The 24,237-nt window shown below is 39.8% G+C and overlaps 2 protein-coding genes across 9 annotated transcripts in view; both read right to left on the bottom strand.

Annotated features, from left to right (window-relative positions):
• The window catches only part of mapre2 (microtubule-associated protein, RP/EB family, member 2), a 12,113-nt gene extending 10,210 nt beyond the window's left edge, over positions 1-1,903 (bottom strand). The window contains exon 1 of the mRNA XM_058638610.1: positions 1,790-1,903. The gene's annotated coding sequence lies outside the window, so the exon portion shown is untranslated. The remainder of the gene's footprint in view (positions 1-1,789) is intronic.
• A 1,176-nt stretch (positions 1,904-3,079) lies between these two features.
• dtna (dystrobrevin, alpha) lies at positions 3,080-22,288 on the bottom strand. 8 transcript variants are annotated; one of them, XM_058634762.1, is made up of 23 exons: positions 22,055-22,288; positions 17,864-17,931; positions 17,173-17,253; positions 16,866-17,079; positions 16,114-16,199; positions 15,477-15,631; positions 15,267-15,372; positions 14,609-14,775; positions 14,257-14,381; positions 13,046-13,129; positions 12,761-12,829; positions 10,964-11,059; positions 9,805-9,886; positions 9,385-9,479; positions 8,493-8,606; positions 8,217-8,313; positions 6,941-6,964; positions 6,190-6,349; positions 5,508-5,597; positions 5,318-5,417; positions 4,518-4,635; positions 4,387-4,425; positions 3,080-4,282 (listed from the first exon to the last, which is right to left on the bottom strand). In XM_058634762.1, exons 2-22 carry the CDS (start codon positions 17,928-17,930, stop codon positions 4,408-4,410), a joined length of 2,148 nt encoding a protein of 715 aa, XP_058490745.1. In that variant the 5' UTR covers position 17,931; positions 22,055-22,288; the 3' UTR covers positions 3,080-4,282; positions 4,387-4,407. The 8 variants fall into 8 exon arrangements, with proteins under 8 accessions (XP_058490745.1, XP_058490753.1, XP_058490738.1 ...); XM_058634770.1 differs by lacking the exon at positions 22,055-22,288 and adding an exon at positions 20,783-20,885; XM_058634755.1 differs by lacking the exon at positions 22,055-22,288 and adding an exon at positions 20,327-20,460.
• Between the last annotated feature and the right edge of the window lie 1,949 nt (positions 22,289-24,237).

Here is a 24,237-nt window from a genome sequence, read left to right as displayed (position 1 = left end):
AATAAAGAAGAAGATAAGGCATGTAGGCATGGAAAAATATGAAACGTTTCTGTCAGTAATATGGTGACCAAAATAAAGTCACAATATTACTAATTGTAAAAATAAAAACTCAAATGAAAATGTTATAAAAATAACTGTAACCTGTAAGTTATCATAAGTTACTAAAAAAAATACATTTTTAAGAGGACAATTTTAAATGAAAAACATCAATCGTAAACAAGAGCATTAGGAAACATGAGGTCCTGGAATGACTGATAAAGGTGCAGCTCCCCCTTGTGACACTTCCAAATAAATCACTAGGACTGTATGTTGGTGAGATACACAACATTTTTTGTTGAAATGTGTTGCAAATTTTATCAAATGTCCCAAAATTCTATATCAAAACAAACAAAATATTGCAGTTACTTACATTTATCTTTAATCTAAGGGCCTGTCCTTAGACAGAAATGGGTTTAGGTGAATATGCTTCTTTTTTTTTTTGTCGGAGAGGCGTTCTGTTTTTTGAGTGGGAAGATCTTAAAACTGAATCTTGTGTTTCCGCGTAAAAAGCAAATACAGTACTTTTGGAAAACAATGACATCATATTCCCAGCTCTCCCCTGCGCTGTAAATTTTTTGAACTATTAAGTTTCCATTAAGGTTTTAAAAGGTGCAAAAATCGAAAATGCACTGGTGTAAAGTACCTACAGGGTCACATAAAATAATGTGGTGCAACAAGCAAAGCATCACTTATTGGCAGAAGCCATAGTTTGTACCAGTGCACTGACAACGAACAACAGCATTGAACGTGACACAACAGACAACAACACAACGTTGGAGCAGCTCGTTTTTTTTCTGCTCAGTTTGTCTCAACAAGATGTCAAGCTTTGTATGAGAATGTTAAAGAAACACCAGTCACAAGGAAGTGATGCTTTTCTGTCACCCAATCGTGGGTCTAGCTCCATCCGCACCATACCGTACCATTACTCTGGTAACCCAAGGGAAAGGTGCAGAAAAATTTAATTTTTTGGGTCGGTTGTTTTGGTACAATTCGTAATGTTAATGCAAAAAAAATATGCAACAAACTGTTCCACCCAGTGTTTGGCAAACTAGCGGCCCCCAAACAGCATCTTGCCTAGGACCCCCATAAAGCTAGAAACGGCCCTGGCAGAAGCTAAACATATTATTTATTACACAGATAATGGAAATTCATCCCAATCGACTTATAATTAGTGCTTTTTAACGGGATGCACGAGGATACGGGGAACTGTCCCATTCCTCGGGGTATGGTCACCCCATCATCTCGTCTGTGTTCACTACTTAGCTAATGGGCGGGTATGGAGGAATGAGACAATTCTATCCAATCAGTGTTCATTTCAGAGATTTATTATTGAGGGAGCATGAGGTAATTCTACCCTGTATGTGCTAATTTCACAGTATTTTTTAAGCAACCCTGTGAGGAGGCGGCTAGCTGCTGTGAATGAAGCTAACTCTCGTAAAGAAAGACAGTGATTTAAACACATGCTAGTTACGTGGTCAGTGAAGAGAACAAAACAACAGTGTTTGAACGAGACAGACTCGTACTTACAGTGACGGTAGAACATCTCGTTCCGCTAACCGCCAAGTTACAGTAAGCTCATTAACACATTGTTCAGTTCAGTGACAGTCGACATATGCCCTGACCCTGGGTTAACATCACACAACCACGTCAACACGCTCCAGGCTTTTTTTAATGCACGTACACGTATAGTGTTGCAGCTTTCAAATGAAACTCGACATTGAAATTATTGAGCAAAGCAAACGGGACTCACCAGTGAACTGCGACCCGTGGATAGATAGAAGTAACTCAGGTTACAAGGTGTTAAAAAAAAGGGAAAGTAGCTGTTTTCCGGCTGAGTCACCCCACCTTAAACGTCCCAGACTTACTCACTACAACAGCGAGCTGAGAGGGGACACCTGATTGGACAGGCTGTCAACAAAGTGGCAGTTGATTGGCTCGTGGGCGACATCTGTCGTGACATTGACCAATCACGTGTTGATGCGTTGATCACTGGGAAACGTCACACAGGTTTCCGGCTTGAGCGTGTTTGTCGTGTATTTCTCCTTCATAAAATCGCAAAATGTATTATTTATTTTAAATTAAATGTTCTTATTTTTTGTATTTTTTATATATGTGTATATACGTGTATAAACACATACACACGTTATTATATTATATATATATATTATAAGATATACGTTTATTTTTACACACACACATATAGATATGTATATATACATATATGTATTGGAATACTTTCTTTTCTTTTTACAGTTGTGGAATATTTTCTTCTATTTGTCATATTTTATTGAGACATTTTATTAATGTGTTTGCAGGTGTGATGTATATTTTCTATTTCATATCTATCTATCTATCTATCTATCTATCTATCTATCCAGCAGCATATTATACAAAAAAGTAGTAGTAGTAGTAGTAGTAGTAGCATAGTTCACATTTTGCAAGTAGCTTTCCCATCAATGACTGCACACAGCTGCATTCCCACTCTTCTAACAGCAGGGTGCAGTCATGCACCTGATAAAAGACATGAAGACGAAGCTTTGTATAAAATTCATCAATGATTATAGCAGCTTGCTAACTGTGCTGAGAGACGGTGCATCAATGACCACATAAAGAGCTTAATTGTGGGACTATTTTATGTTATCAGTTTGGAGCATATATGTATGGAAATGGATGAATACTGTTTTTGAATGTTGAAAATATGGGCCTTTTGTTGATATGCTGTACATATATATATTTTTTTGAATACTGATGATAATAATAATGAAACCTCTTATCAGTTGATTCATATGCTGATAATACTGCCGAGTCTGAGAGCGAAATCCCCTTCCTAATATCCACATGAATGTTAGATTCAGAGCTGGATGGCTGCTTTTATGTTACCTCAGATGGTGAGTCTGTGTGATGAATTATAGACAATAGGTTGAGGGCAGCCAACAGTGCATTTATGACAGATAATAAATGTGCACTGCCAAACCAAGCCAATTGAAGTGTGCCGTTCTGGAATGGAAAAAGAAAGAGAGAAGGAGTTCATAGGCAAAAATTGTGATATTGTGTCAACACTTTATTATGCATCACCACCATGCAAAATCACTGCTATAAACTTGCTCCGAAAAAAAAAAATCAAAGTAGATATATTTCACACATTTATGATTTTAGATTGGCTTGCCACTTTTCTCAAAGTGACTGAGTAAAGTTTTGCGCACTCGGTAAAATACATCAAGAGTGTGTATTTTTGTCTTGCAAGTCATCCAAAGATTTGTGTGAGAGCACTGGTGCTAACAAATGACGCAAAGGCAAATGAGTGATGATCAGACCTTAATCCATAAACCCTTAATTGTAAACACAAATTGTTCAATGTCCTTACCAGTGTTAACCTTTGAATTTCAACTCTCTGTTACATATTTATTTCAATATATTCTAAGATGCTTTTGATCTTGTCTTTAACTTATGTTTCTTTAACCATTTGTATGTAGTCAGTGTACATATTAGCAGATAAAATCCATTCCAAGCATCAGATAAAACGAGTTTCACCTCATTTATCCCGGTAAACACATCTAGCATTGCTGCTGATCTCGTCATGTTGTTATCTACTGTACAAGTGGCATTGACACTTTGAACAAGCTTGCAGTCAGCTAAGGCATAGTGTATTGGTTTGACTAGTCAAAGAACTCTATTTACGTATATTTGATCAGTAGCAGTTTGCCTGCTCCATAAAAAAGGTCACAATGAAAAATAATGCAAAAGCCACTTGACAGCAACAATAATAAATCTATGGAATAGTGACATAGTCTGCCCATCTCGGCCATTTACAAAAGATTGCAATCATTTCAACTCAAACATAATTCTAAACATAAACCAGACAACTTTTCACTTCATTGAAAACCAACTCGGAAACATGAACATTTAAAATAATCAGTATTGTCACTGAATGTACGTACCGTTTTGTTGTAAAATGATTACAACTCATATAAAAAGGACAAAATAAAGAAAAAAAAAAATCCCCCAAATCATGACGTTTTTATGGCACCTGTGGTATCATAGACAGCTCATTAATTCATCTCTTTACATCAGCTCACAGTATTATTTTAAATATGTGGTTGGTTAAAAATATATATCTTTACATAAATGTATTCTGTGGTTGGATTTAACAATTGTTTTCAACTCAAATTCTTTGTTTCTTCAGTGCTCATTGGTGTTGGCCCATCCAGTGTCTTCTACTATTGTTGCTTTTCATATTGCTCACCTATATCGAACAAAAAACATGGCATTTTATACTGACATTATCAGCAGTAAAGGAACGTTTTGTGTGTTTACAACAACATTAATATTCCAGTGTTATAAACTTACCAGTAACATGGGCTGACACAGTCACTGCTGCAGAGTCACCTGTACCACAGCACGCACACCAGGTTAGAATTTAAACGGAGAAGCAGGACTCGATAATGCAGTTATTGTCTTTAATGTAGTTTCGGTCTCACCATGCATGTTTTGTCTGGCTCCTGCCGGTGCTTCATTAGCTCCTCCATCTTCAGCTCGTCCTCCAGCTGCTGCTCTAGGTCGTTCTCAAAGCTCTCTGCATCTGCAGCACTGGTCATCCTACGCCACAGATCACACAGTTTAATACAAGATTAAAGATGCCAGATAAAACAGGGTATACTGTTTATAAAATTGTTTCCAATGAACATGATTTAATTTCATACTGAAAAACCATCCCACAAACTTGTTGTCTTTTAAAAGAACCATCGTATTTTATTCAGTTGTTGAAAGAAATGACCTGAGGTACATGGCGTTTTCCAAACACATCTATCTAACAAAGCAACACTACAAGGCAGCAAACAATTATTTGATAAATTGACTATGAATCGATTACTAAATGAATCATGGACTATTTTGATAATCGATGAATTGGTTTATTTATTTTTTTATAATTAAAACAAGCTTTCTGATTTTTCAACTTCTTTCATTTTAATATTTTCTGGTTTCTTTGCTCCATATAACAATGGAATCATTAAAACATCAACATAATTCTGGTTTGAGAATATTATCATTTCGAGGTTTGGGGAAACAACAATCAACATTTTTCAAAACACTGCGGTGAACTAAAGCAGTATCTCAGGTTATGCATAGACATGTATCAAATGGAAGAGTGACGACACCAATATTTATTCTTTGACATCGTTTTCCTCACTTTATTACAGTCACTCTCCTACAACAGCACAAACATTTGTAGAATTTCTTATTTATCGATTATTGATGACAACGTGTATCTGATTACAACCTTGTTTTATATGTGAAGAAGGGATCTGAGGAGGTCGTTGCCAACAGGTCACTGCGTCCAAAGTCTGAATCCGCAGTGCTCTCACTCTCACTTCCACCCTCTGTACAAATACAAAGAGATATAACGTCAGCTGTTACACAAAAATTTCAGGGACAAACAGGCGGTCATGCACTTTGGAATTTATTCCAACCTGAATTGAGTTCCCTGACCAGTGACGACATTGTGTTGGTGATGGAGTCAGCGGCGATGAGCAGGTCATTTCTCAGATTTCTCCTCGGACCTTAAAAATAGACCCCCAAAAAGATTAGTTTGATTATGGGGCTGGGTATTCGAGATTGAGATTCGATTTGAAAGCAATTTGTCTTGAGACATTTCAGTTTCCATACTAACTTTGCTTGACTATAGAGATTTGGAGATACTTGGGAGACTTTCACAAAACTAATGCTGTAAATTGTACAAAATTAGACCCTCTCTAACCTGGTGCCGCATCAAAAAAAAGTCATGTTTACATTAGAAGAACATCAGGAAAAGATCTTTGTTGTCTCCACACAAAAAGGTCACAGACCGGGAATCGAACCCAGCGCCTTCTTGCTGTGATAGTGCTACTGACTGAACAGACAATCACGGCACAAAAGCATCCGAAATGTGGCATGTGGACGTATTTCTGGTTCACCACATAGATTTGTGCATAGGAGGATATAGGAAATGGCATACACAGTATTAAAAAAATATAAAGATCAGGATTTTATACATGTTGTTTCAAATAAAAAGCATTACTCTTAGCTCTACTATATACAGCTTCCAGTCAGCCTTACCTTTGCCATATTTCGGAACCAAATGCATGTATATTTGTTAAAGTACATATAACTTACCCTGAGCGAAGGCTTCCTGGACGTCCCCGCCCACGCCCATGAGTGAGTCCTGAGGTGTGTGAGTCGGGGTCGTGACAGCAGAGTCTGAGTGGATCGGTGTGGGGATTGAACGGCTGATGGTGTGGCTGGGGGAAGAGCGTGGAGAGCCCGGGCCCTGAGTCTGCAACACAAACACGCACTTTCAGTGTTGTGCCACTGTGTTGACTGGGGGAGAAAATCATGCAAAAATGGCAAGACAGTAAAAATAACATAATATGTGATTATAAAGGCAAACACTATAAGCAGCATGTCACATGACTAATCTGTCAATTTCATTCTCAGAGCTCAGAACCTCAAAGCGCAGCTGCAACAATTCAGTTGAACAGTTTTTGAAGGTTATAAAGAGGTCATTTTGTCCTAAATGTGGACCACAAAAGTTTAGTGAGCAGCACACATTACATGCACGTTAGAAATGTACAATATGCAGAGTCGTTAAGCTCAAACACAAAATTATTCTAATACTCAACATGCTGTTTAACTGAGTTTTCTCCCTAAAAGTGTTCCAGTTATGCCCACAACCCAAACCACACGTGTGTGTTTTTTGTCTGGTAAACAAAATCTTTCCGAAATATGTAAAAAAGAAGAACTGAAGTAAATCCATCTCTTTGTTGTTATTGGAAAGATAAACGTTTTTAAGGTTCAAGTATTCATTTCAAACATGCGTCCAAGTTTCACTCTCTTTTGTTGCCCTTGGGGGTTTTCACACACTTACAGCTTGTTTCCGTTCCTCCTCCAGCTGAAAAACAATATTTATGGCCCATGAAATAAGAGAAATTGTATTTCTGAGTATTTCTGAAAATAAATATATAAATAAATAAATAAATCATGGCCCTGTTTCCCCCAGGTTGTGATGGGCATGTGGCTTCCTCATTCAGCTATAATGGATTAACATTGATCTTTTTAGGCTAATTGGATTGCTACCCCTGGAATTGATTGTTAACTTCAACTAAATGTTTGGTTTGAAAAACAAAAACAATGCTGTTGTCATGGACAGCCAGTGTTTGGGGAGTAAATGTCTGTAAGATAACTATAATTATGTGTTAAGGCTCAAAGAAGAAGCAGTAATTCTTAAAATTGAAATGATGCGCAATAAATATTAATAAAGTACGAGTACGTATCTCACACAGATTTGTCTTCGCAACAAGCTGGTGTTTAAAAACGTCCACATTATTGTTAGCTTAAGGCAGCAAATGCAGGTTTTTTTGTTTCTGACTGAAGAGGTTTTAAGGCATTTTGCCTGATGAAGATACGATGTTTTGGCCCAATATTCAATTGCTTTTATTTGCTGATCCCTGATTTAGAGTGTCCATTTAACCTAATATGCATGCTTTTGGACTGTGGGAGGAAACTAGTCTACTTAAACACGCAAACTCCACACGAAAAGGCCCTTTGGTCAAACAGGGGTCTGAACCAGTGACTGTCTTGCAGTGAGGCAACACTGTTTGCCACTGAACTACTGTGTGACCCCATATTTAGATTTAAAATTGATTAAGAAATGATATGAATAAACCACATCTATATTCGTAATGCTTAATTATCGTCGATAGTTATGTGAAAGCAAGATCTTATGTTAAGAGTATGCTAGTGTTTGGCTGTTAAAGATGGACGCCCTCTAATGGACATGTTTTTTTTAGGTTTCCTCATCTGTAAAGTGCAGTGTTTGCTTTACATTAGCTGGAGTGATCAGCCACAGCTGGGAGGAACTGTAATACAAGGTACATTCATCATCTGGCCATATTGCCTACCAGCTGCATCAATGTGAAAAAAGAAAACATACAAGCACTACATGTCCATGTATTATTATATAAACATGCAAACGTAAACTGCAACATAATTGATTATGGCCAAGAAGCAAATGTTTAAAAAATAACAAAAACACAAGCATATTGTGCTGTACAGAGGGTGTCTTCCTCCAGTAATCACAAAGGCGACTTAATCTGTATGTGACTACTGTGCAGCGAGCGAGATGAGAGACATGTCTCTGGTACCTTGAGAAGCATCATTAGCTGCTCCAGCTGCACCATGAGTTCCCTGCGACTGTCCTGGAGACTAGACATTCTTTGTTCAAGCTCATCTTTGCGTTGCCTAACAGGAGAAACAAGTTGTACAGTGTGATGATACCATAATGTCACGTCAGTGGGCAAAAAACGGGGGGTGGAACTCATGATGAGCATCTGTTGTTCATTTGCCATTATAGAGTATAAGTTCTACTGCAGCAAAACCATAAAAACGATTAGTGTGTTGAATTGAGCAAGCAAATTTACCTGAGAAGACGAAGCTCAGCCAGCAGAGTGGGATTCTGCTGACCCTTGTCAGGAGGTGGCAAGGAGGCCTCCTCATGCTGGAGACGCAGACGCTGGATTTCCTGCAGGATTTCTCTGTGATTGGGAGACAACCATGCAAATTATGAATTTAGACATGCTGTGTTGTGTCTTTGTGGATGTTATTATTCTACCTCTATTTGGTCTTCTTGAGCAGGAACAGTGTTACATTATTTGTATGTCCTTTTTCTGAAAGAGTGCTCTGTCAAGCAAAACTATCAAACCTGACTATGGAAGCATTAGTGTGTATACACAAGCACGTATCAAACTGCTGAACAACTGTTTGTTTTGTTTTTTTAGCAGTACAATTCACTTCTGAAACTTTTAGTAGGTGCTCCAAACTGTTTTACTTACAAGTAATAATATTATAAACTATATATTTTTTTCATTTGATTACTGATTTGATTGATGATTTATTATTATTATTATTATTATTATTGTTATTATTATTATTATTATTATTATTATTGTTATTATTAATAATAACAGCCATTATTAATGCAACTGTTATTATATGAGAAATTTAAAAATAATTATACTCCAATGTGTACGTGCTTTGTGGTACATCTATTACAACAAGGTAGCAACAACAGTACTCATTTATTTACTGCATGTGTTTGCAAAAGTAATTTCTCAAAGCTCAACACAATGTGGATCCCACATAAGCGACAAAAACGATGTAGAAACATAAGTTAAAGCCCTGACAGATAACCCAGTTGAATATTTTAGCTGCCTTTTTTATCCCTAAAATTGACAAGCTTTTAGTGTCCCAGAATTTGTCCAGAGACAAAGACAAAAGGGCCGAACAGTATCCACCAAGGCAGTCATCCCTGACCTGTTTTTGCTCTCAAGCTCAGCAATGAGCTGCCTCTGCTGTTTGTTGGCATCCAGAGAGCAGGGAAGGTCTGTGGGGATCCGCTGCTGTTGAGCCTGTTGGTGAAACCAAGCAAGAGACATCACGTGAGCTGGCTTTACTTCAGGATGATGTCATCTGCTACCTTATTTAATATCTCTGAGGGGGAATAAAACGGTTAAGTCACCAGACATCCATCAAGATCTGTTCAGAGGATAAACTGACATACGAGTCTGCTTAGAAATGATCACCACCCTTTTTCATCTTAGCAATAAAATGGACGAAACCCAGCAAAAGGAGTAGCAGCAAAAGTGAAACCCTTTTCTAATCAAAGACAGGATTTTGACTCTAACCACTGTTGCCAAAATAATGTGTGTAATATATATAGATATTTAATCTCACCGCAGCATCAGCAGCCAGTCGAGCAGCGTAGCGGGCAATGAGACTGTGCTCTTCATCTTGATGGTTACTGCTCTCTAGCAAACTGATCAAGAGGAAAATAGAGATGGGCGTCACAACATAACACAGTTAATGATACATGGTGAAAGCGATATTAAATATGCAGCAAAAGAAATGCAAAAAAAATCCCCCAAAATGTTTTATTTTGTTGGTCTGATTAATCAGAAAAGCTTCAGACAGCAGAGGCTCCGGAGAACACAGGTGGACAAAGGTGTTAGATAGCACTTCACCACAAGCCAAGTATTAGTGCAGACACATGCAACACTATCTTAGTGTTGTTTATAAGCACCCGTATAAGCATCTGTGCAACAGAAAGAAGCAGATATTCTCATTAATATGCAGCATTTACTGAATCAAACATAGGGCTGAACAATCGAAATTGTATTGAAATTACAACACGGCCTAATGCAATTTTCAAATCGCAGGAAACACAATGTTTGTTAGAGCCAAAAAATCTTTGTTTCTCACAGATCTATACAAATATCACACAGTAAACACTTTTAAATATGTTTTTTTCAAATGGAAATGGAAAAATGATGCACAAATGTGATAACCATTCCCTCTGATATTGCCACTCATATCGAAATCGCAATTCCTGTCAAAGTCATCGCAATTAGATATTTATTCAAAATCGTTCAGCCCTAATCAAACATATCAAATACCTTTTAGAGATTTGCTGATTAAGTCAAATCTCAGCAGCAGCTAAATACCAAGAAACAAACTAATCCGCAATCAGCATTTGGAGTAATGCAACATAATGTAACAAATTACAGACTATGTGCGTTTGTGTTTTTATTTCACATTATTTCAGACAGAGACAACTAACATGTACATGAGACAAATGTTAAATCTCATCATTACTACATGACCTTTAAACTTAGAATCCACTCCAGTCCACTTAGGATACAAGTCAGTCACAGTAAACACTTAATACTGCTGAAGAGCAATGATGTGTTGATGGAAGTGTCAAATGTCATGGACACATGCAGCGTTAGGACTACGGCACGTTCAGAGTTAGATCAGGGGAAGGACCGCGGGGGTTCGGCAGCAGACCACATAGTTTCCACTGGTGTTTGGCAAACACAGCGGCACACCAACTAACCAGGTTTTGGGGTTGTTTTGGAGGAGTTTCACATAGAGGCCAATCAGAACATGTTCGTCTGCAAGTCTATCGGCAACATCAAGGTTGTAGTTCAACCTGAAACAGTCCAGGGTTTCACAAAACATAAAACACAACGTTACACAGGTGAAAGCAAGAGGAGGCACGGGGGGGACAAGAGGGAAGAGAAAGCTAAAAGAGAAAACAAAACGAGGAGAAGAGTGGCTGAAAAGAAGCCTTTCATGGGTGACTAGAGAGAAACAAGGCCATATTATGTTTGGGAAAGCACGATAAAGCCTCATGAACTCCATGAGCTGCATGCACTCACTCAGGTCACTGTTATGAAAACTATTAAAAGTCATAATTTTTGACCCAAACGCTCACTCTAAATACATATCGACCATGCACAGTCATCATTTTATTCATTGAGCAACATCAGTTATGAGGCATTTGCACCTTTTTCATCTGTTATGTAGAAAATATGTCAACTAACGTCATTGGACACCGCACCAGAATCAGCCAGCGAATTAGACACAGGAATACAAGAGTAAAATAAGTCATTTATATTTCCCTTTTGCCTTAGGAACAGAGGAACAAGCTGTAAACACAACGTAACATAATATCACTGAAAAGCTGTTTAAGCCAAAGTGTTTGCACACAGCCGCTGATTTATGCATTATGTGGATTAAGCATTGGTAACTCACATTTAAAACCATTTGTTTCTGGCAATGCAGCAAAGAGAAAAACAACAAATATGAAACTATGTTGCTTCTGCAACACACTCCAGAGCCGTCCTTCAAACCACTGAATGTTCCACTATTTTCAATGGCTGGCTGATAAACTTGCTACAAACACCCGAACACAATGAGGTTGTGAGAGTGAAATAATAATAATAAAAACATTTAAAAAACAATCAAATTAAGAGTCACTCTGTATTTGGTATCTGTATTTTTTTTGTTTTTTTCACCCAAATGAGCAAAAGGCATGCAGCAGAAATTGGGCCCATGAAGAAAGTAAGGAGGCATATTGTGTTGGATTGAGGGATTTTTGTTTTTAAAACAAAAATATCACAATCTTCCAACAGATTACACAGTAATAAATGTCTGGAATGCCCCTTTAACTATTTATTCCATGCACTTTTATAAACGTTGTACATTAGAAACATAATCAAGTCATCTCATCAGTCACTAGCCTGTGCAAAGAGCAACTGCAGTGTCAGATGCTCTGACACGCACACGGAGAGAATAAGCTGTAATTACTCATCACTCATCACATTCTGTATGTTTTTATATATGTCATGAAAGGGAGTAGTGTTTGCTCTTGAAACCCTGTCCACATCATATACGCAGGTGCAGAGCAGCCCAGAGACTTTGTCGTTACAAGAAAAACCAGCGACTGACAAAAAAAGGTTAATCATCTAAACAGACATCTCTATTCACATTTATCATAACAAAAATGATTTAAGGGAATTTATACAGTTGAGGTGCAATAACTTCAACGTAGATTATGTTAGAAATGTAGCAGTCAGACATTTCCAGTTTTATGTGACTGAAAAGACTGTGACAGGCACTCTAAACTAATGGCCAGCGATTTTTATGATGCATGCTTCATCTGGCGTCTTTGAAATAGCCCCTAGAGTGCAACAGTGTGAGCCCCTCTCCAAGAAAACCAGTTTGCCAATAGTCTCCTCAGGACGATAAGCACTCTAGGTAATGCCCTGTTATTATTATCTATATTAGTGCACGCATGCATTTGAGCTGCATTCATATGCATTCATATGTGCACACCTGTGTCACTTACCCTTTCCCTTTCAACAGATGTGGAGCAGCCTCAGTCAAGGGCTTTATGTGCTCAACATCATTATTCTTGCTGTAAGGCAAGTCATTTACATTCAGGGCCAAGAAACCACGAAAGGCATGGTGAAACACACGCACACCCGTACACATACACACACCGCTAGAAACTAAAGACAGTGTGGGTCACGGAGTGAATCTACGGGACAGGGGGCCTTCAGGGACCATGGCAAACTGAAAAGAGCTGTTGTAAAATCCAGGACGTCCATTGTTCAGCCTGTGGTATACTCACTTTTTGGTGGAGTACGGGTTCCCTGATGTAGGCATGGAGTGGGAGAATGAGTAGTCATTGGTGATGTTTACAGGTCTAGGAGGCCTGTGGAGGAAAACAAATATTAGTTTTTCCAAATACTAGTATTAAAACAAATTGCCTTTTCACTTATTTTGTAATGTAAATTCTTCCATTGTTGTGGATTTCAGATCGATTATTTGTGGTTGGCTTTGCGCTACAGTACATAACTTTCTGTACATGGAACAGAATGGGGCAACAAAATGCAGTACAATTAGTAAGGATGTGGTCAACAAGGACAACATGCAATGGCTTGAGGAACAGATGACTGGATCAACAAATACAGCAACTGCTCTCAGAGAAATCAGTAATAGACACTGACTGGGGGGCACTGGGGGGGGGGGGGCGGGGCGGCCGGGGGGGGGGGGGGTCGATTAGCACAAAGAGTACAAAATATAAAAGCATGTTTCTCGTTTGTTAAATAGTCAAAAAAACAAACTCACCACGTGTCTCTATTTTGAGGAGAGTAAAGAGCAAAGAAAGGAATGGAAATAATTTATTACAACTGGACACTAATTGTAAAAAATAAAATAAAAGTATAGCAGCAAAAACATTTGACAAAATCTTCACAATTAAAAGTGGAAGGAATCAAAACATCTCATCACAGTTGTCTGTAGTACAGAGTGTAGTGGAAAACATCCTACTGAATACATATTATAGACACAAATCTTTTGTGCACAAAATAATGAATTTAAATACATAAAAATCTTATAGAGAAATGTATTTTTTTTTTTTTTCAAATAACTCCTGCTTAGCTTAAAAGTCTAGTATTTTGGCTGCTATTGAAGACTATTACATTCAAAGGTTAAAATGTCTTATAGTGAATGGGAAAAACACACAAACCTATAGTGAACGCATTAGCAGCAGAAGTAGCTTTATGTTCCATATCTAATTTCGCCATTACAAGACTGTGTGCCGCATAGTCTGAGCTGGTGTGGGCCTTCGTCTCATTATTTACAAGAAAACACAAAGCACTGCAGATTACAATCCTTCTCTCAGACATAATTAAGCCTCATTGATCAGGTGAACCAATAGTGCAGGCTTACAGGCAGCTACAGGATGAAATTCTGTATTTAAAAGTGATTCCCTCCGACTGCAGAGCCAGATTTCTATGTTTCTCTGTTGCACAGAAAACAGAAGGAAGATGAACTCACACAATATGAGCTAGGTTGAGAGGTTTCTCTGGCATTTCGAGAAACATGGGGTGAAGAGGCTCTCTGTTGGATGCACAGCTCAGTGACTTACTGAGTGCACGGGATAACTTCTTAGCAGGGGATTTCTGGGGAGAAACACAGCAGTGAGAGACAGATTATGAGGAACGCGAAGACGCTAATTTCTTTCTCAGCACACGTGGCGTCGCGACAGCATTTCTGTCACCTGTGCCGAACATTTGATGGCCTGAAAATTGTGGTGAAGCAGAGCGAGAATGGCCACAATGACTGGTCCAGTGCAGACACACCTCCCCTCTGCCCGCCCCTCTCTTCCTTCCTCCCACCCCCACCTTACCCATGACGTATACTCCTTCATTTGGTGCTGGTTGCTATGGGAACCACTGGCATGCCCCCTCCAGAAGCAGTCCTGACAGAGCTGGTAATTATGACATTGCTGGCAGCGGTAGCGGAAGCCCATCATACTCTCAGTATGGCAGTAGGAGCACTCGACCGGGTGAAAGACTGCAGGGAGGAGAGGAGGGGTCAGACACACACACATAGTACACACACGTACACACACATATGGCCTTACAGATGCACAAACAGATGTGACAGCAAACCCAGATATTCTGCACAACGCAGCAAGTAGAGGATTGATTAACATTCATTTATGCACAGATGTGCTGGGATATCAAGCCTGCTTTGTTGATTTGATTTTCAACAAATACACACCAATCAACCCAGGGCAGCATCAAACCGATTAGGTCACACTGTCCCTTTTGCTAACATGGAGGTAGTTCCAGATGATGAGTGCATCACAAACAAGCACAAACACACTCTCATGCACAAGGTGTAAAGTTCCTATTTACTGGGGGTGTGTATGTGTGTGTTTTGTGGTGGGTGTCTGCTTGACAAGATTGTGGTGACTGAAGATTATGATGCAAAGCTGAACTTTACATCCTCCCAGACCTGCTGCCTTTTCCCGTTCATAAATATTCTGTGTGCCTTCTCACCGTTCTCCACGTTGGCGAGCCGATGCATGAGCGGCAACCAAACCAGACACTGAGGGGGCGGGTCTGACATCAACGTATCGAGGAATGTGTTGAGCGAGACTTTTTTCTGTTGACGTTCAGCACAGGGGGAGATTCACTCACACACTGCTAAATGCTAAGACAATCACAGAATCCAGTTCAGATCATGCGCTGCGGTTAAAGAGCCCTCACCTGCTGTGCAAAGCAGGTTCTCGCTGCTTGTTCTGTGTAACCAAATGAAGGCCCCTCAAAAACCGCCATCGGTAATTTGAGAACCTCCCTCAGAAATTGGTCAAACTGTGCGTATGCCATTATTCCAGCAGAATCTGATATCTGTGAAAAAATATCTGCAAACAAACGCAGGGAGAGATTATACAAATGAATCAAACTAATTGCCACCACAGTCGGCTAATTATGCGTTACACAATGCAATTATCCCACTTATTTGGTAAAACAAATCAAAGTAAAGCAGTTATTCAAATCAGTATAATACACCATCCACACGGCTCTCCCTTTTCCTTTCATGAACTATTGTTACGGGACGCACAGGTTTAGTAGATTATGTAATAAATTGCATCCATCAGATGATGAATAATGAATTCTCCATTAATAGGCCAGTACTGCTTTTTATGAGCAATAGGTTTAGAGTAAACGTATACAAAAAATATAACAATACGCTTGTATAATAAATAGTAATACATTACTTAAAATAGGGACTGTGTGAACTTTACAAAGTGAATTAGCTGATTTATTGCAGGGTAAAGGGTTGATTTTAATTTCATTCTTCACAATTAAAAGAAAAATAAAGGGATTTGTTGTGTGTGCTTACATCTTAATTTGTCCAGCATTTTCCCACCACAGATGGTTGCTAGTGCCATCTTCACAACGAAGACAGATATCTTGCCATGGCCCTCCCTAAAAGGAGGAAATACACTTTACATCATGGCCATTTAGCTGTAAAGGCCTTGTGTAATGCTGTTACAACAATGCAATGAATACAACAGTTTTTTGTGAAAGACACAAGCTTAAAGGAATACTTCACCAATTTGCATTTAGCTTTGTATTACTAGAACAGGGGTAGTATTTTTGAAAGATTGTGCTTCCCAAGCTCAGTTTGATATTGTTAGCGTGACACTTGGCCTGTTAGCGTAACTGTTAGCAAAGATGGCAGCATTCTGGGAACGAGGTCCCGTCGCTAACAGTTACGCTAACAGGACCAAGTGTCACTGGTGGGCACGTAACAAAGAAAAGAATGAAGATATTTCTCATCTCAGGGGAAACTGAGGTTGGGAAGCACAATTTTTCAAAAAAACTACCCCTATGCTAGTAATACAAAGCTAAATGCAAACGCTGAAGTATTCCTTCAAAGCGCAAACTTGAAGTGACATTCAAAGGTGTTTAACTTCACTCTTACCCTCACAAAAATATTCACTCTACACCAGCAGGTTGTGACAGTATTATTAATTTTAAACACGAGCAATCTGTTTTCTAACACTCCAACGTCCAACTGAACACTACGTTAGCTCGCGTCAAAAGCTCAGACGTCTAAGTACACAGACTATCACGTGATGGGCTGCTCACGGGTCATAGGCTGCCAGCAGGAAGTTCAGCAGCAGGCTGATGGACTGCTCCACGTTGATCTGGTGGGTGGTGGGCATGCGTTTATTCAGCTGGTGAAATATAGTGGACAGCACCATCTCCAGACGAGCCACAGAGAGCTCCGCATTGAGGTCCATGGTGTTGAGCCCATTCTCTCGAAAAGCCTCAATGACATTCCAGATATCAACCAGATGCACTGGAGAGCAAACGGGGAAATGGGATATCGGCATTTTTAATGGGACAAACAAATGAGGTGCACTCGCTCAGACATACTTAGTGCAGTACTCACGATTGCATTTCTTCTGCACAAATCTGAGTTTGCAGGCTGTTCTGTATGTTGATAATCGTATGGAATCCAAATCCTGAGCCCCTGAGGAAGAATGTGTCATTACATAAGGTCAGACATAGCAACTCTGAATCTGAAAACATGTAGTCTGCTTTGTTGTGTGAAGGCCAAGACTATTCAATATTTAAAAAAAAGAAAAACATTATGCAATACTTAATTTATTTTTCTAGTTCTACAGCCATGAGAAATCACTTGTCCAATGTAAACACAAACTATATTTAAGATCTGCAGAGAGTAGCCATTTCATAGCAGCCATTTAGACATTAAGAATTAGATAAACACAAGCGTTCCAGAGCGTTTGAATTAGGATTCAATAGAACAGAATCTCCATTAATGTAGTAAGTAGCACTTGAGTTTACATATTTCGGCCCAAGAAAGCTGCTGTAAAAGAGCTCAACAAACTCTTAAACACTTAAAATTTTAAAAAGAAAAACAAAAGAAACAAACATAAAAGCGCATTTTCATTTTGTGTAAATAGTGAAAGTGGCCAGTGTTAAAAATCAATCTGGTTGAAACTAGTGAAGAGAGGAAAACGTGTTACATGAAAGTTGCAGAGAGTAATTTGCCATTTTTATGGTCAGCGTGTAAAACAGGCCTGCATAAATCACACCGAGCTGTGTCCGGGAGCACTTACTCATCTCGACAAACAGTTGCCTTCTATCTGCCATGTTGTCACTTCTCCGTCTGGAATCTTCAATCATTCTGGTCAGGAAGAGGGGAAAGCAATGTCAGAGTCCATGTATCCCGAATTTGTTTCAATTTAGGCTTAATATTGTTCTACCACTGAAAATGTGCTTCCTATTGAACTTGTGCCACATTCTGTTTATTATGACTACAAAAACTGAAGTGCTATTATTTTAGGACACTGAATGTAGTAAAGCTCAGATAACATAGTAGACACACTGTGACAATATTATGTCCATTGGGCACAATGCCACTCCCATTTCTTCTGGGATATTTCATGTTAAATTACACATTATTACTATGAAAATGACTATTGGTATCCTGACTATGAATAATCTGGTAGATTTTTACCATTTTCAAATGCTATTATTGATGTACAGTACGTTTAGACATTTTTGTTGTCAGAATCTTGACAAATGCTGATGAGTCAAAACTGTGTTGTTGTTTTTTTGTGTACATTTAAGCTAAGCAATTTTGTGTATCATTTCTACTCATATGTTCAGAGCAGTTTCTAGGGTCTCTGGGGGGCCCTGGGCAAAGAGGGCTATTGGGGGCCCTTTTTGGACCGTCACAGCTTGGGGATTCTGGTTATATTCAATAAAACATACAGGGGAAAAAAGTGTATAATCGCACGTAAACAAATTTACATCATATACAGTACATTGGTCATAGGCTGCACCAGATCAGTCGACCTCTATAAATGACAGTTCCTGGCAACCAGAGAAAATTCTAAGTGAGTATGTCTGTAAAAGTCACTTTAAAATAAAAAATAACTCGATTTTTGAGGCTCTTACAATAAGCCTTTTATTTGTGCAAATAGGCAAAGGCACTACATTACAAAGGCCTTGTGCTTGTGCTGCCATGTTTCTACAGTAGCCTGAAAGGACAAATGGGGAGAAGTGTTTCTTAAACGTTTACTCTTGAGGCTAGACAAAGGAACTTTGTGAATGAAAAATCTGATAGGCCTACTTCACCGAGTCAACTATCATTGGACAATCACTATTTGAAGGAGGAGGTAAAATGACCAGACTGACTCAAATACAGGCTTCCCAAAGCATTAAGGTGGAAAAACAGGGGCACCCCAACTCATTGTGCCCAATGAGAAATGATTGGACCATTCCACATGACAGGTTACTTTGGCTGTTGGGGGGGCGGGTACTTAAGTAAGCAAAGGACAAGACTTTCAAAGGGCTAAAGCAGCATAGAATGCTCACACCACGCCTCACTGCACAATGTCCGAGGCAATCTAATACACCTAGTCATGTGGTTGGTTGCCATGACAGCAAAGATCCCAGCCACTCCATTCGTAAAAACATAGCGGTAAACCACCCACCCCAACACACACACACACACACACACATAACACCTCCCACTGCAGACAAGCAAAGTTTGTAGAGGAAAGTTTTGTGCACTAGTTAATATCTTGTGAGATAACGCTCAGTGGGATGATAGTTGAGAACTCAGTGGCACTTCCTGGGCGAGTGGCTCGAAAAGCACTTTTTCTGCGAGACAATCGTTCAGGCATGTTATTTCAAATTACTCTGACAGTAATTGGTAGACCTGGATATTATGCTGCCGTTGCCTGTGGTGCGGAAATTAAAATTAGCCTGGTGTTAAAAAGCAAACAACAGCATGATTTCTTTCCCTTTGCTATCCTTCCTCTGATTTCAGTCGGTGCGAGCAGTCAGTTATGCCACTCGATGGAATCCAGTTTAAAATGCCAAGTGTGTGAAGTGAAGGTGAAATGATATTAATTTAAATTGAAGATAAAACAATTGTACTTAATTAAGTGCACACCTGATCACCTGATTGTGTGAATTATTATTTCATTCGCCCACAATCAGCCTTTTTATATTTATATAAGGAGCACCATTTTTTGCAGTTTTATTTTGATGCTTGATATGGGAGGGAGAGCTGTGATATTCAGCTACAATATGCAATGTTACCTACATTTTAAACACTGTACCTTTAAGAGGAAAACAAGATTAAGAGGAAAAAATGTTAATATGTAAATATGATGGTGCGTTATCCTGACCCAGCGGAAGATCCATGAGAATAGTGTAATGCAATGGACAAAAAGTGTGCAAAAACACAAATAATGACTTGGTTGTTGTAATCTACAACTGTAAACAGCAGTGTTGGATGTAAACACAGCAATGTCCGCGGCGGGGAGTCCACTGTCATCCTGGAAGTAATGGATATGCCAGGCCATTCATCACTTCCACACTGAATGAAGTGTACAAAATACATGCTCTTTCACAGATTAACATCAATATCCTTTTCCACGGCACAAGCAACCACCTCCTGACTTCCAGCTATGTGACCTTAATACAATCTATTGCAGACATTAAACCAGCTGACCGTACAGAGATTCAACGCTGGAGTAGGAAACAAGGCGATCGACATACTCTACCTTTCATAAAGCACCATGGTTGAGCTGCTTTCCCTTTCCTGAGCTGAGTTGATTCTCCTCCCAGACACAATTGTCCGCAGCTCCTGACTGACAAGGAATCATTAAAACAAAAGTGGTCTAAAAGCACGGCCCCCGACTGACGATATCTGAAATTAGAACCGATACAGCCTGCACTGCCTCTATCTTTAACTACAAATGAGAAGGCTCTACATTCTTGCACAGCTTTGCCGGCTCTCCAGTTGCAGACCCCAAACCTCAGTCCTGGCATGTGCCCAGCACGCATAACTCTTTCCCTCTCTGTGGCACTGTCACACTGGCAACATTAAATAAATAACTTCCCCTCTTAAAAAAAAAGAGCAAATCATCATTTACAATCAACATCACAGTCAGGCAGTCATAGCTGGTCAGGCAAGGACCGGCCAAATCCAAAATATGAGTCTCACAGTTATGACTCACTCTGTCTTTGGGGCTTCACTTCCACAGCATCACAGGCCAGCGATAAAAAAAATTGCCTTATTAGTCAGTTATTTATGTTGTGAGTCTATTCCTGTCGCTGCAACACCGTTAATGTACATCCTCCCACATGTACACGGAACAGATTGTCACACAACATGTCCAAACACAAGCACTTGCTTGAGTTACAGAGAAATCTGTGTTTGGCTGTGTACAGTTCATCGCAGCTGTTGCCACTGATTGGGCCAGAGTTATTTTTACATCATAAGACTATAAACAACTCCGGCATCCAAATATTCCAATCCCAGTCAGAGACAGGAATGAAAAAAAAAAGAGAAAGCTGCACCAATTGACTTAAAGTAAGTCAGCTGCTGTGTTTTTCTGTGGAGGCCATGAGACAGTTTTCTCTTCCCCGTGTGGTACCAGTCAGTGATGCCTGCTGTCTGCAGGGCCATGTGCTCTCTGTCGCCTGCTGATGATCGCCATGGTTTCAGCTACAAAAAGGCCAAAAACTCTGCACCTACAAATTTGCAGTTGTCGGCACTCTCCGTGACACTGTTATTACCTCTGCTGAGGAGGTCATGTTCCTGGCCACGTCTGTCTGTTTGTGGGCAACATAACTCCAAACAGAAAAGCACAGACTCGGATGACATTTCCAGGAGATGTAGGTCGCGGCCCAAGGAATAAAAGTATTAGATTTTGGTCATGATCCAGATTTAGGGGTATATTTGACACTGTGGGAAACTGGCTGACGGAGGTTTGCCCTCTCTGAGTGCTTTCTCGTGTAGACTATTTGAATTTTGAAGCATAACAAACAGAATAGGTGGAAATGCAGTATATTTACATTTGCATTTCACGTGGGACGTGATTGCATTTAAATCAGGAGCTCAAAAAATAGATTGATAGCGGTGTCATGTTTGTCTCTTGTGGACAATACAAACAGCAAAATTCCAACACAACATTGACCAAAGGTTAAAAAAAAATGAAGCCAAACAGGCAACAGGCACCTAATAGTGAAGCATCACCTGTCACTCACTGACACCTGTATGGACCAGAAACAAAGGTCCCACTGTTACACAAGTAATCAGTCTCCATACATGCGATTGTACTGCATCTTCTCCGTGTTTCAACCCTCGTTTTCATCGTCAAAACTTGATAATTAAACTCATTTCAAGCCGAGGTCGCTCCTGTTCAGCTCAGCAGCCGCTGTAGCAGCAGCAGCAGCAGCGGCGGCTCCATACAGCTGCAGCTGCGGCGCACTTGCATGAGACTTACCAGAATTTGTATCGAGGCATGTTGTCATGCAACATCACTGTTCTCTCCCCCTTCAGGAGTCGGACTGCCGGGGTCGGTGGACCGTGTCCTGCGGTGCTACTTCTTCTTTGGTGTAGGCTGCAGCGGCATCGTTGCACGAAGGCTGCTGGCCGCTCCTGAGCCGCTCGTTCTCCTGCAGGAAGCTCGTGTTGTGGAAATTTTCCGGGCAGCGGCGGCGGCGGCGCACTGGCTGAGCTCAAACAACACACACACACACACACACACACACGCAGCCGCTGCTTTACCTCCAGTGAGTGGCCTTTTGCGATGACGTAATGCGGGATCTCTTCACTTGCGTCAGTCAGTGTGCTCCGGCTGCAAAGTGCTCGATGCAAACAAACAATAATAAATAAATAAATAAATAAATAAAGTCGTGGGGAGAATAATACGCAGATGCGTATGGCTCATGCAAATGGATCGATGCAATAAACGCAGTCATTTCCTGTTGTGAAGCTGTTGTGTATGTTGCGATTATGACGTCATGTCATTAAAATCATCTCATATTTCAGCTAATTGTGTGGATGGAGAACAAAGCCGTGCATTTTTTAAGAGTTCATTTCATGAAATACAAAATATTTGTCCCCCATAAAACAATTTAAAGGGACAGTGTCAAACATTTACCAGGGTTTATCAGTGGAAATTGAAAAAAAAAAACACTACCCTTTTTGGTTTTAGTATGCTTACAATATGACTTTTATACGTACTGTAGGTGAGGGCCTTGCTTTACTTGCTCTACATTTCTGTTGTCGAAATGGTTTTTCCGCTTGGTGACCGGGGCTTATACTCCACCTACTGGTGGGGTGGAGATTCAGTTTGCTCATAGGCTGTCCGCGCGTACCCAACACGCTATTAGCGCGCTGTTCCAAAATGTCGGCTGCAAAATCTGCAACCTCAACATTAGATGCTAATATAAAAAAAATATACAGTAGAATCAGAATTCATTCATCAAGTGACCAGTTCTTAAACTCGTACTGTTCTCCAGGATGTTGGCAGTAAATCCCAAAATCCCTCCTCTTAGCAGCTGAAACCCTGCAGGAGGTGAGACAATGTTATGAAAAATACTCTGCATATTTTCATAGTCAATTTTTTTTTTTTACTTGGATATTTCACTTTTTGATTTGTTATGCTACCACCATATTTCCAAGGAGAGCACTGTCCTAGTGAATTGTTCCTTTTTGGGCTAAGAGGATTCTCCTTATTCTTTAGCTAAATAAACTTAACCCCCCTTGGATTAGCTGTACCACACATTATCACAAAGCTGAGGAAATGACTGTTTTCCCTTTTCTTTCAGCTCATGAAAACTGACGTCTTTGAGATTTTCACATGAAAATTATGATGCTACAATACATTTGATGATCGTACAGGTCTTTTTTTTTCCCACAGCAGAAGTTTTATCACGTTGCAGTGGGGGAAATGAATGATGGCTGAATTCCATTTTGCTGCTCCAGTTTCATGTTCCTGGTATATTGTGCATGCTAGCTCACCGTCACGCAGAGACACCTGAACGGCAGAACCATTATGAATGTTCCAACATCTTTCACTACGGTGGCATGTGTGTGTATGATGCAGCGGTGAACTTTACATTAAATCTGAATGGTGAGTCTACGCAGAATCTATAAGGCTCTTCTTGGCTCCGTTCCTTCATATTCGCATACTCTTTTTCAAAGAACCAAAAGCCACTATGGCCTTCGCTCGTGTGACGTTCTCATCTATCTGTTCCTCGTGTTAGAACTGAAATGGGGAGTGTTCAGCTTTGCCGCTCCCTCTGCATGGGACACTCTCCAGACTGATCTGCAAATGTCTGACCTGATCTAATTAGACTCTTATTAGCCTGTGTTTTTAAATTATTACTGTGACCTCAACTCCTGCACTTTGAATGTCAAGCCTTCGCACACTGTTTGTACAGCAGCTCAAATGGAAAAAAACAGCATTTTGAAGTGGACGTATGATATGCAAATGATGAATAACTGTATCCTTCCTGTTATGTGAAGGCCACCCGTAGTTCCCTGATTTGTTCCTCTTTTTGTTGCAATCTGCAGCTTCGACACTACATGTCGACGATTCTTACATACTGCACCTTTAAGTATTATTTGAATCTGGTTTTGATTGTGTGGTATCAATAATGTTGGTTACACCACCACTGT

Source organism: Solea solea, chromosome 1 (genome assembly GCF_958295425.1).
Source record: "Solea solea chromosome 1, fSolSol10.1, whole genome shotgun sequence".
Lineage (NCBI taxonomy): Eukaryota > Metazoa > Chordata > Actinopteri > Pleuronectiformes > Soleidae > Solea > Solea solea.
This window is presented reverse-complemented; position numbering and strand designations above follow the sequence as displayed.

Coding starts and splice junctions, on each gene's coding strand:
- dtna (XM_058634755.1), bottom strand. Junction 14,382..14,608: donor TGAAGGAGTATACGTCATGG/GTAAGGTGGGGG, acceptor GTTTCTCCCCAG/AAATCCCCTGCTAAGAAGTT. Junction 9,480..9,804: donor GACTGGCTGCTGATGCTGCG/GTGAGATTAAAT, acceptor TTTCACCAACAG/GCTCAACAGCAGCGGATCCC.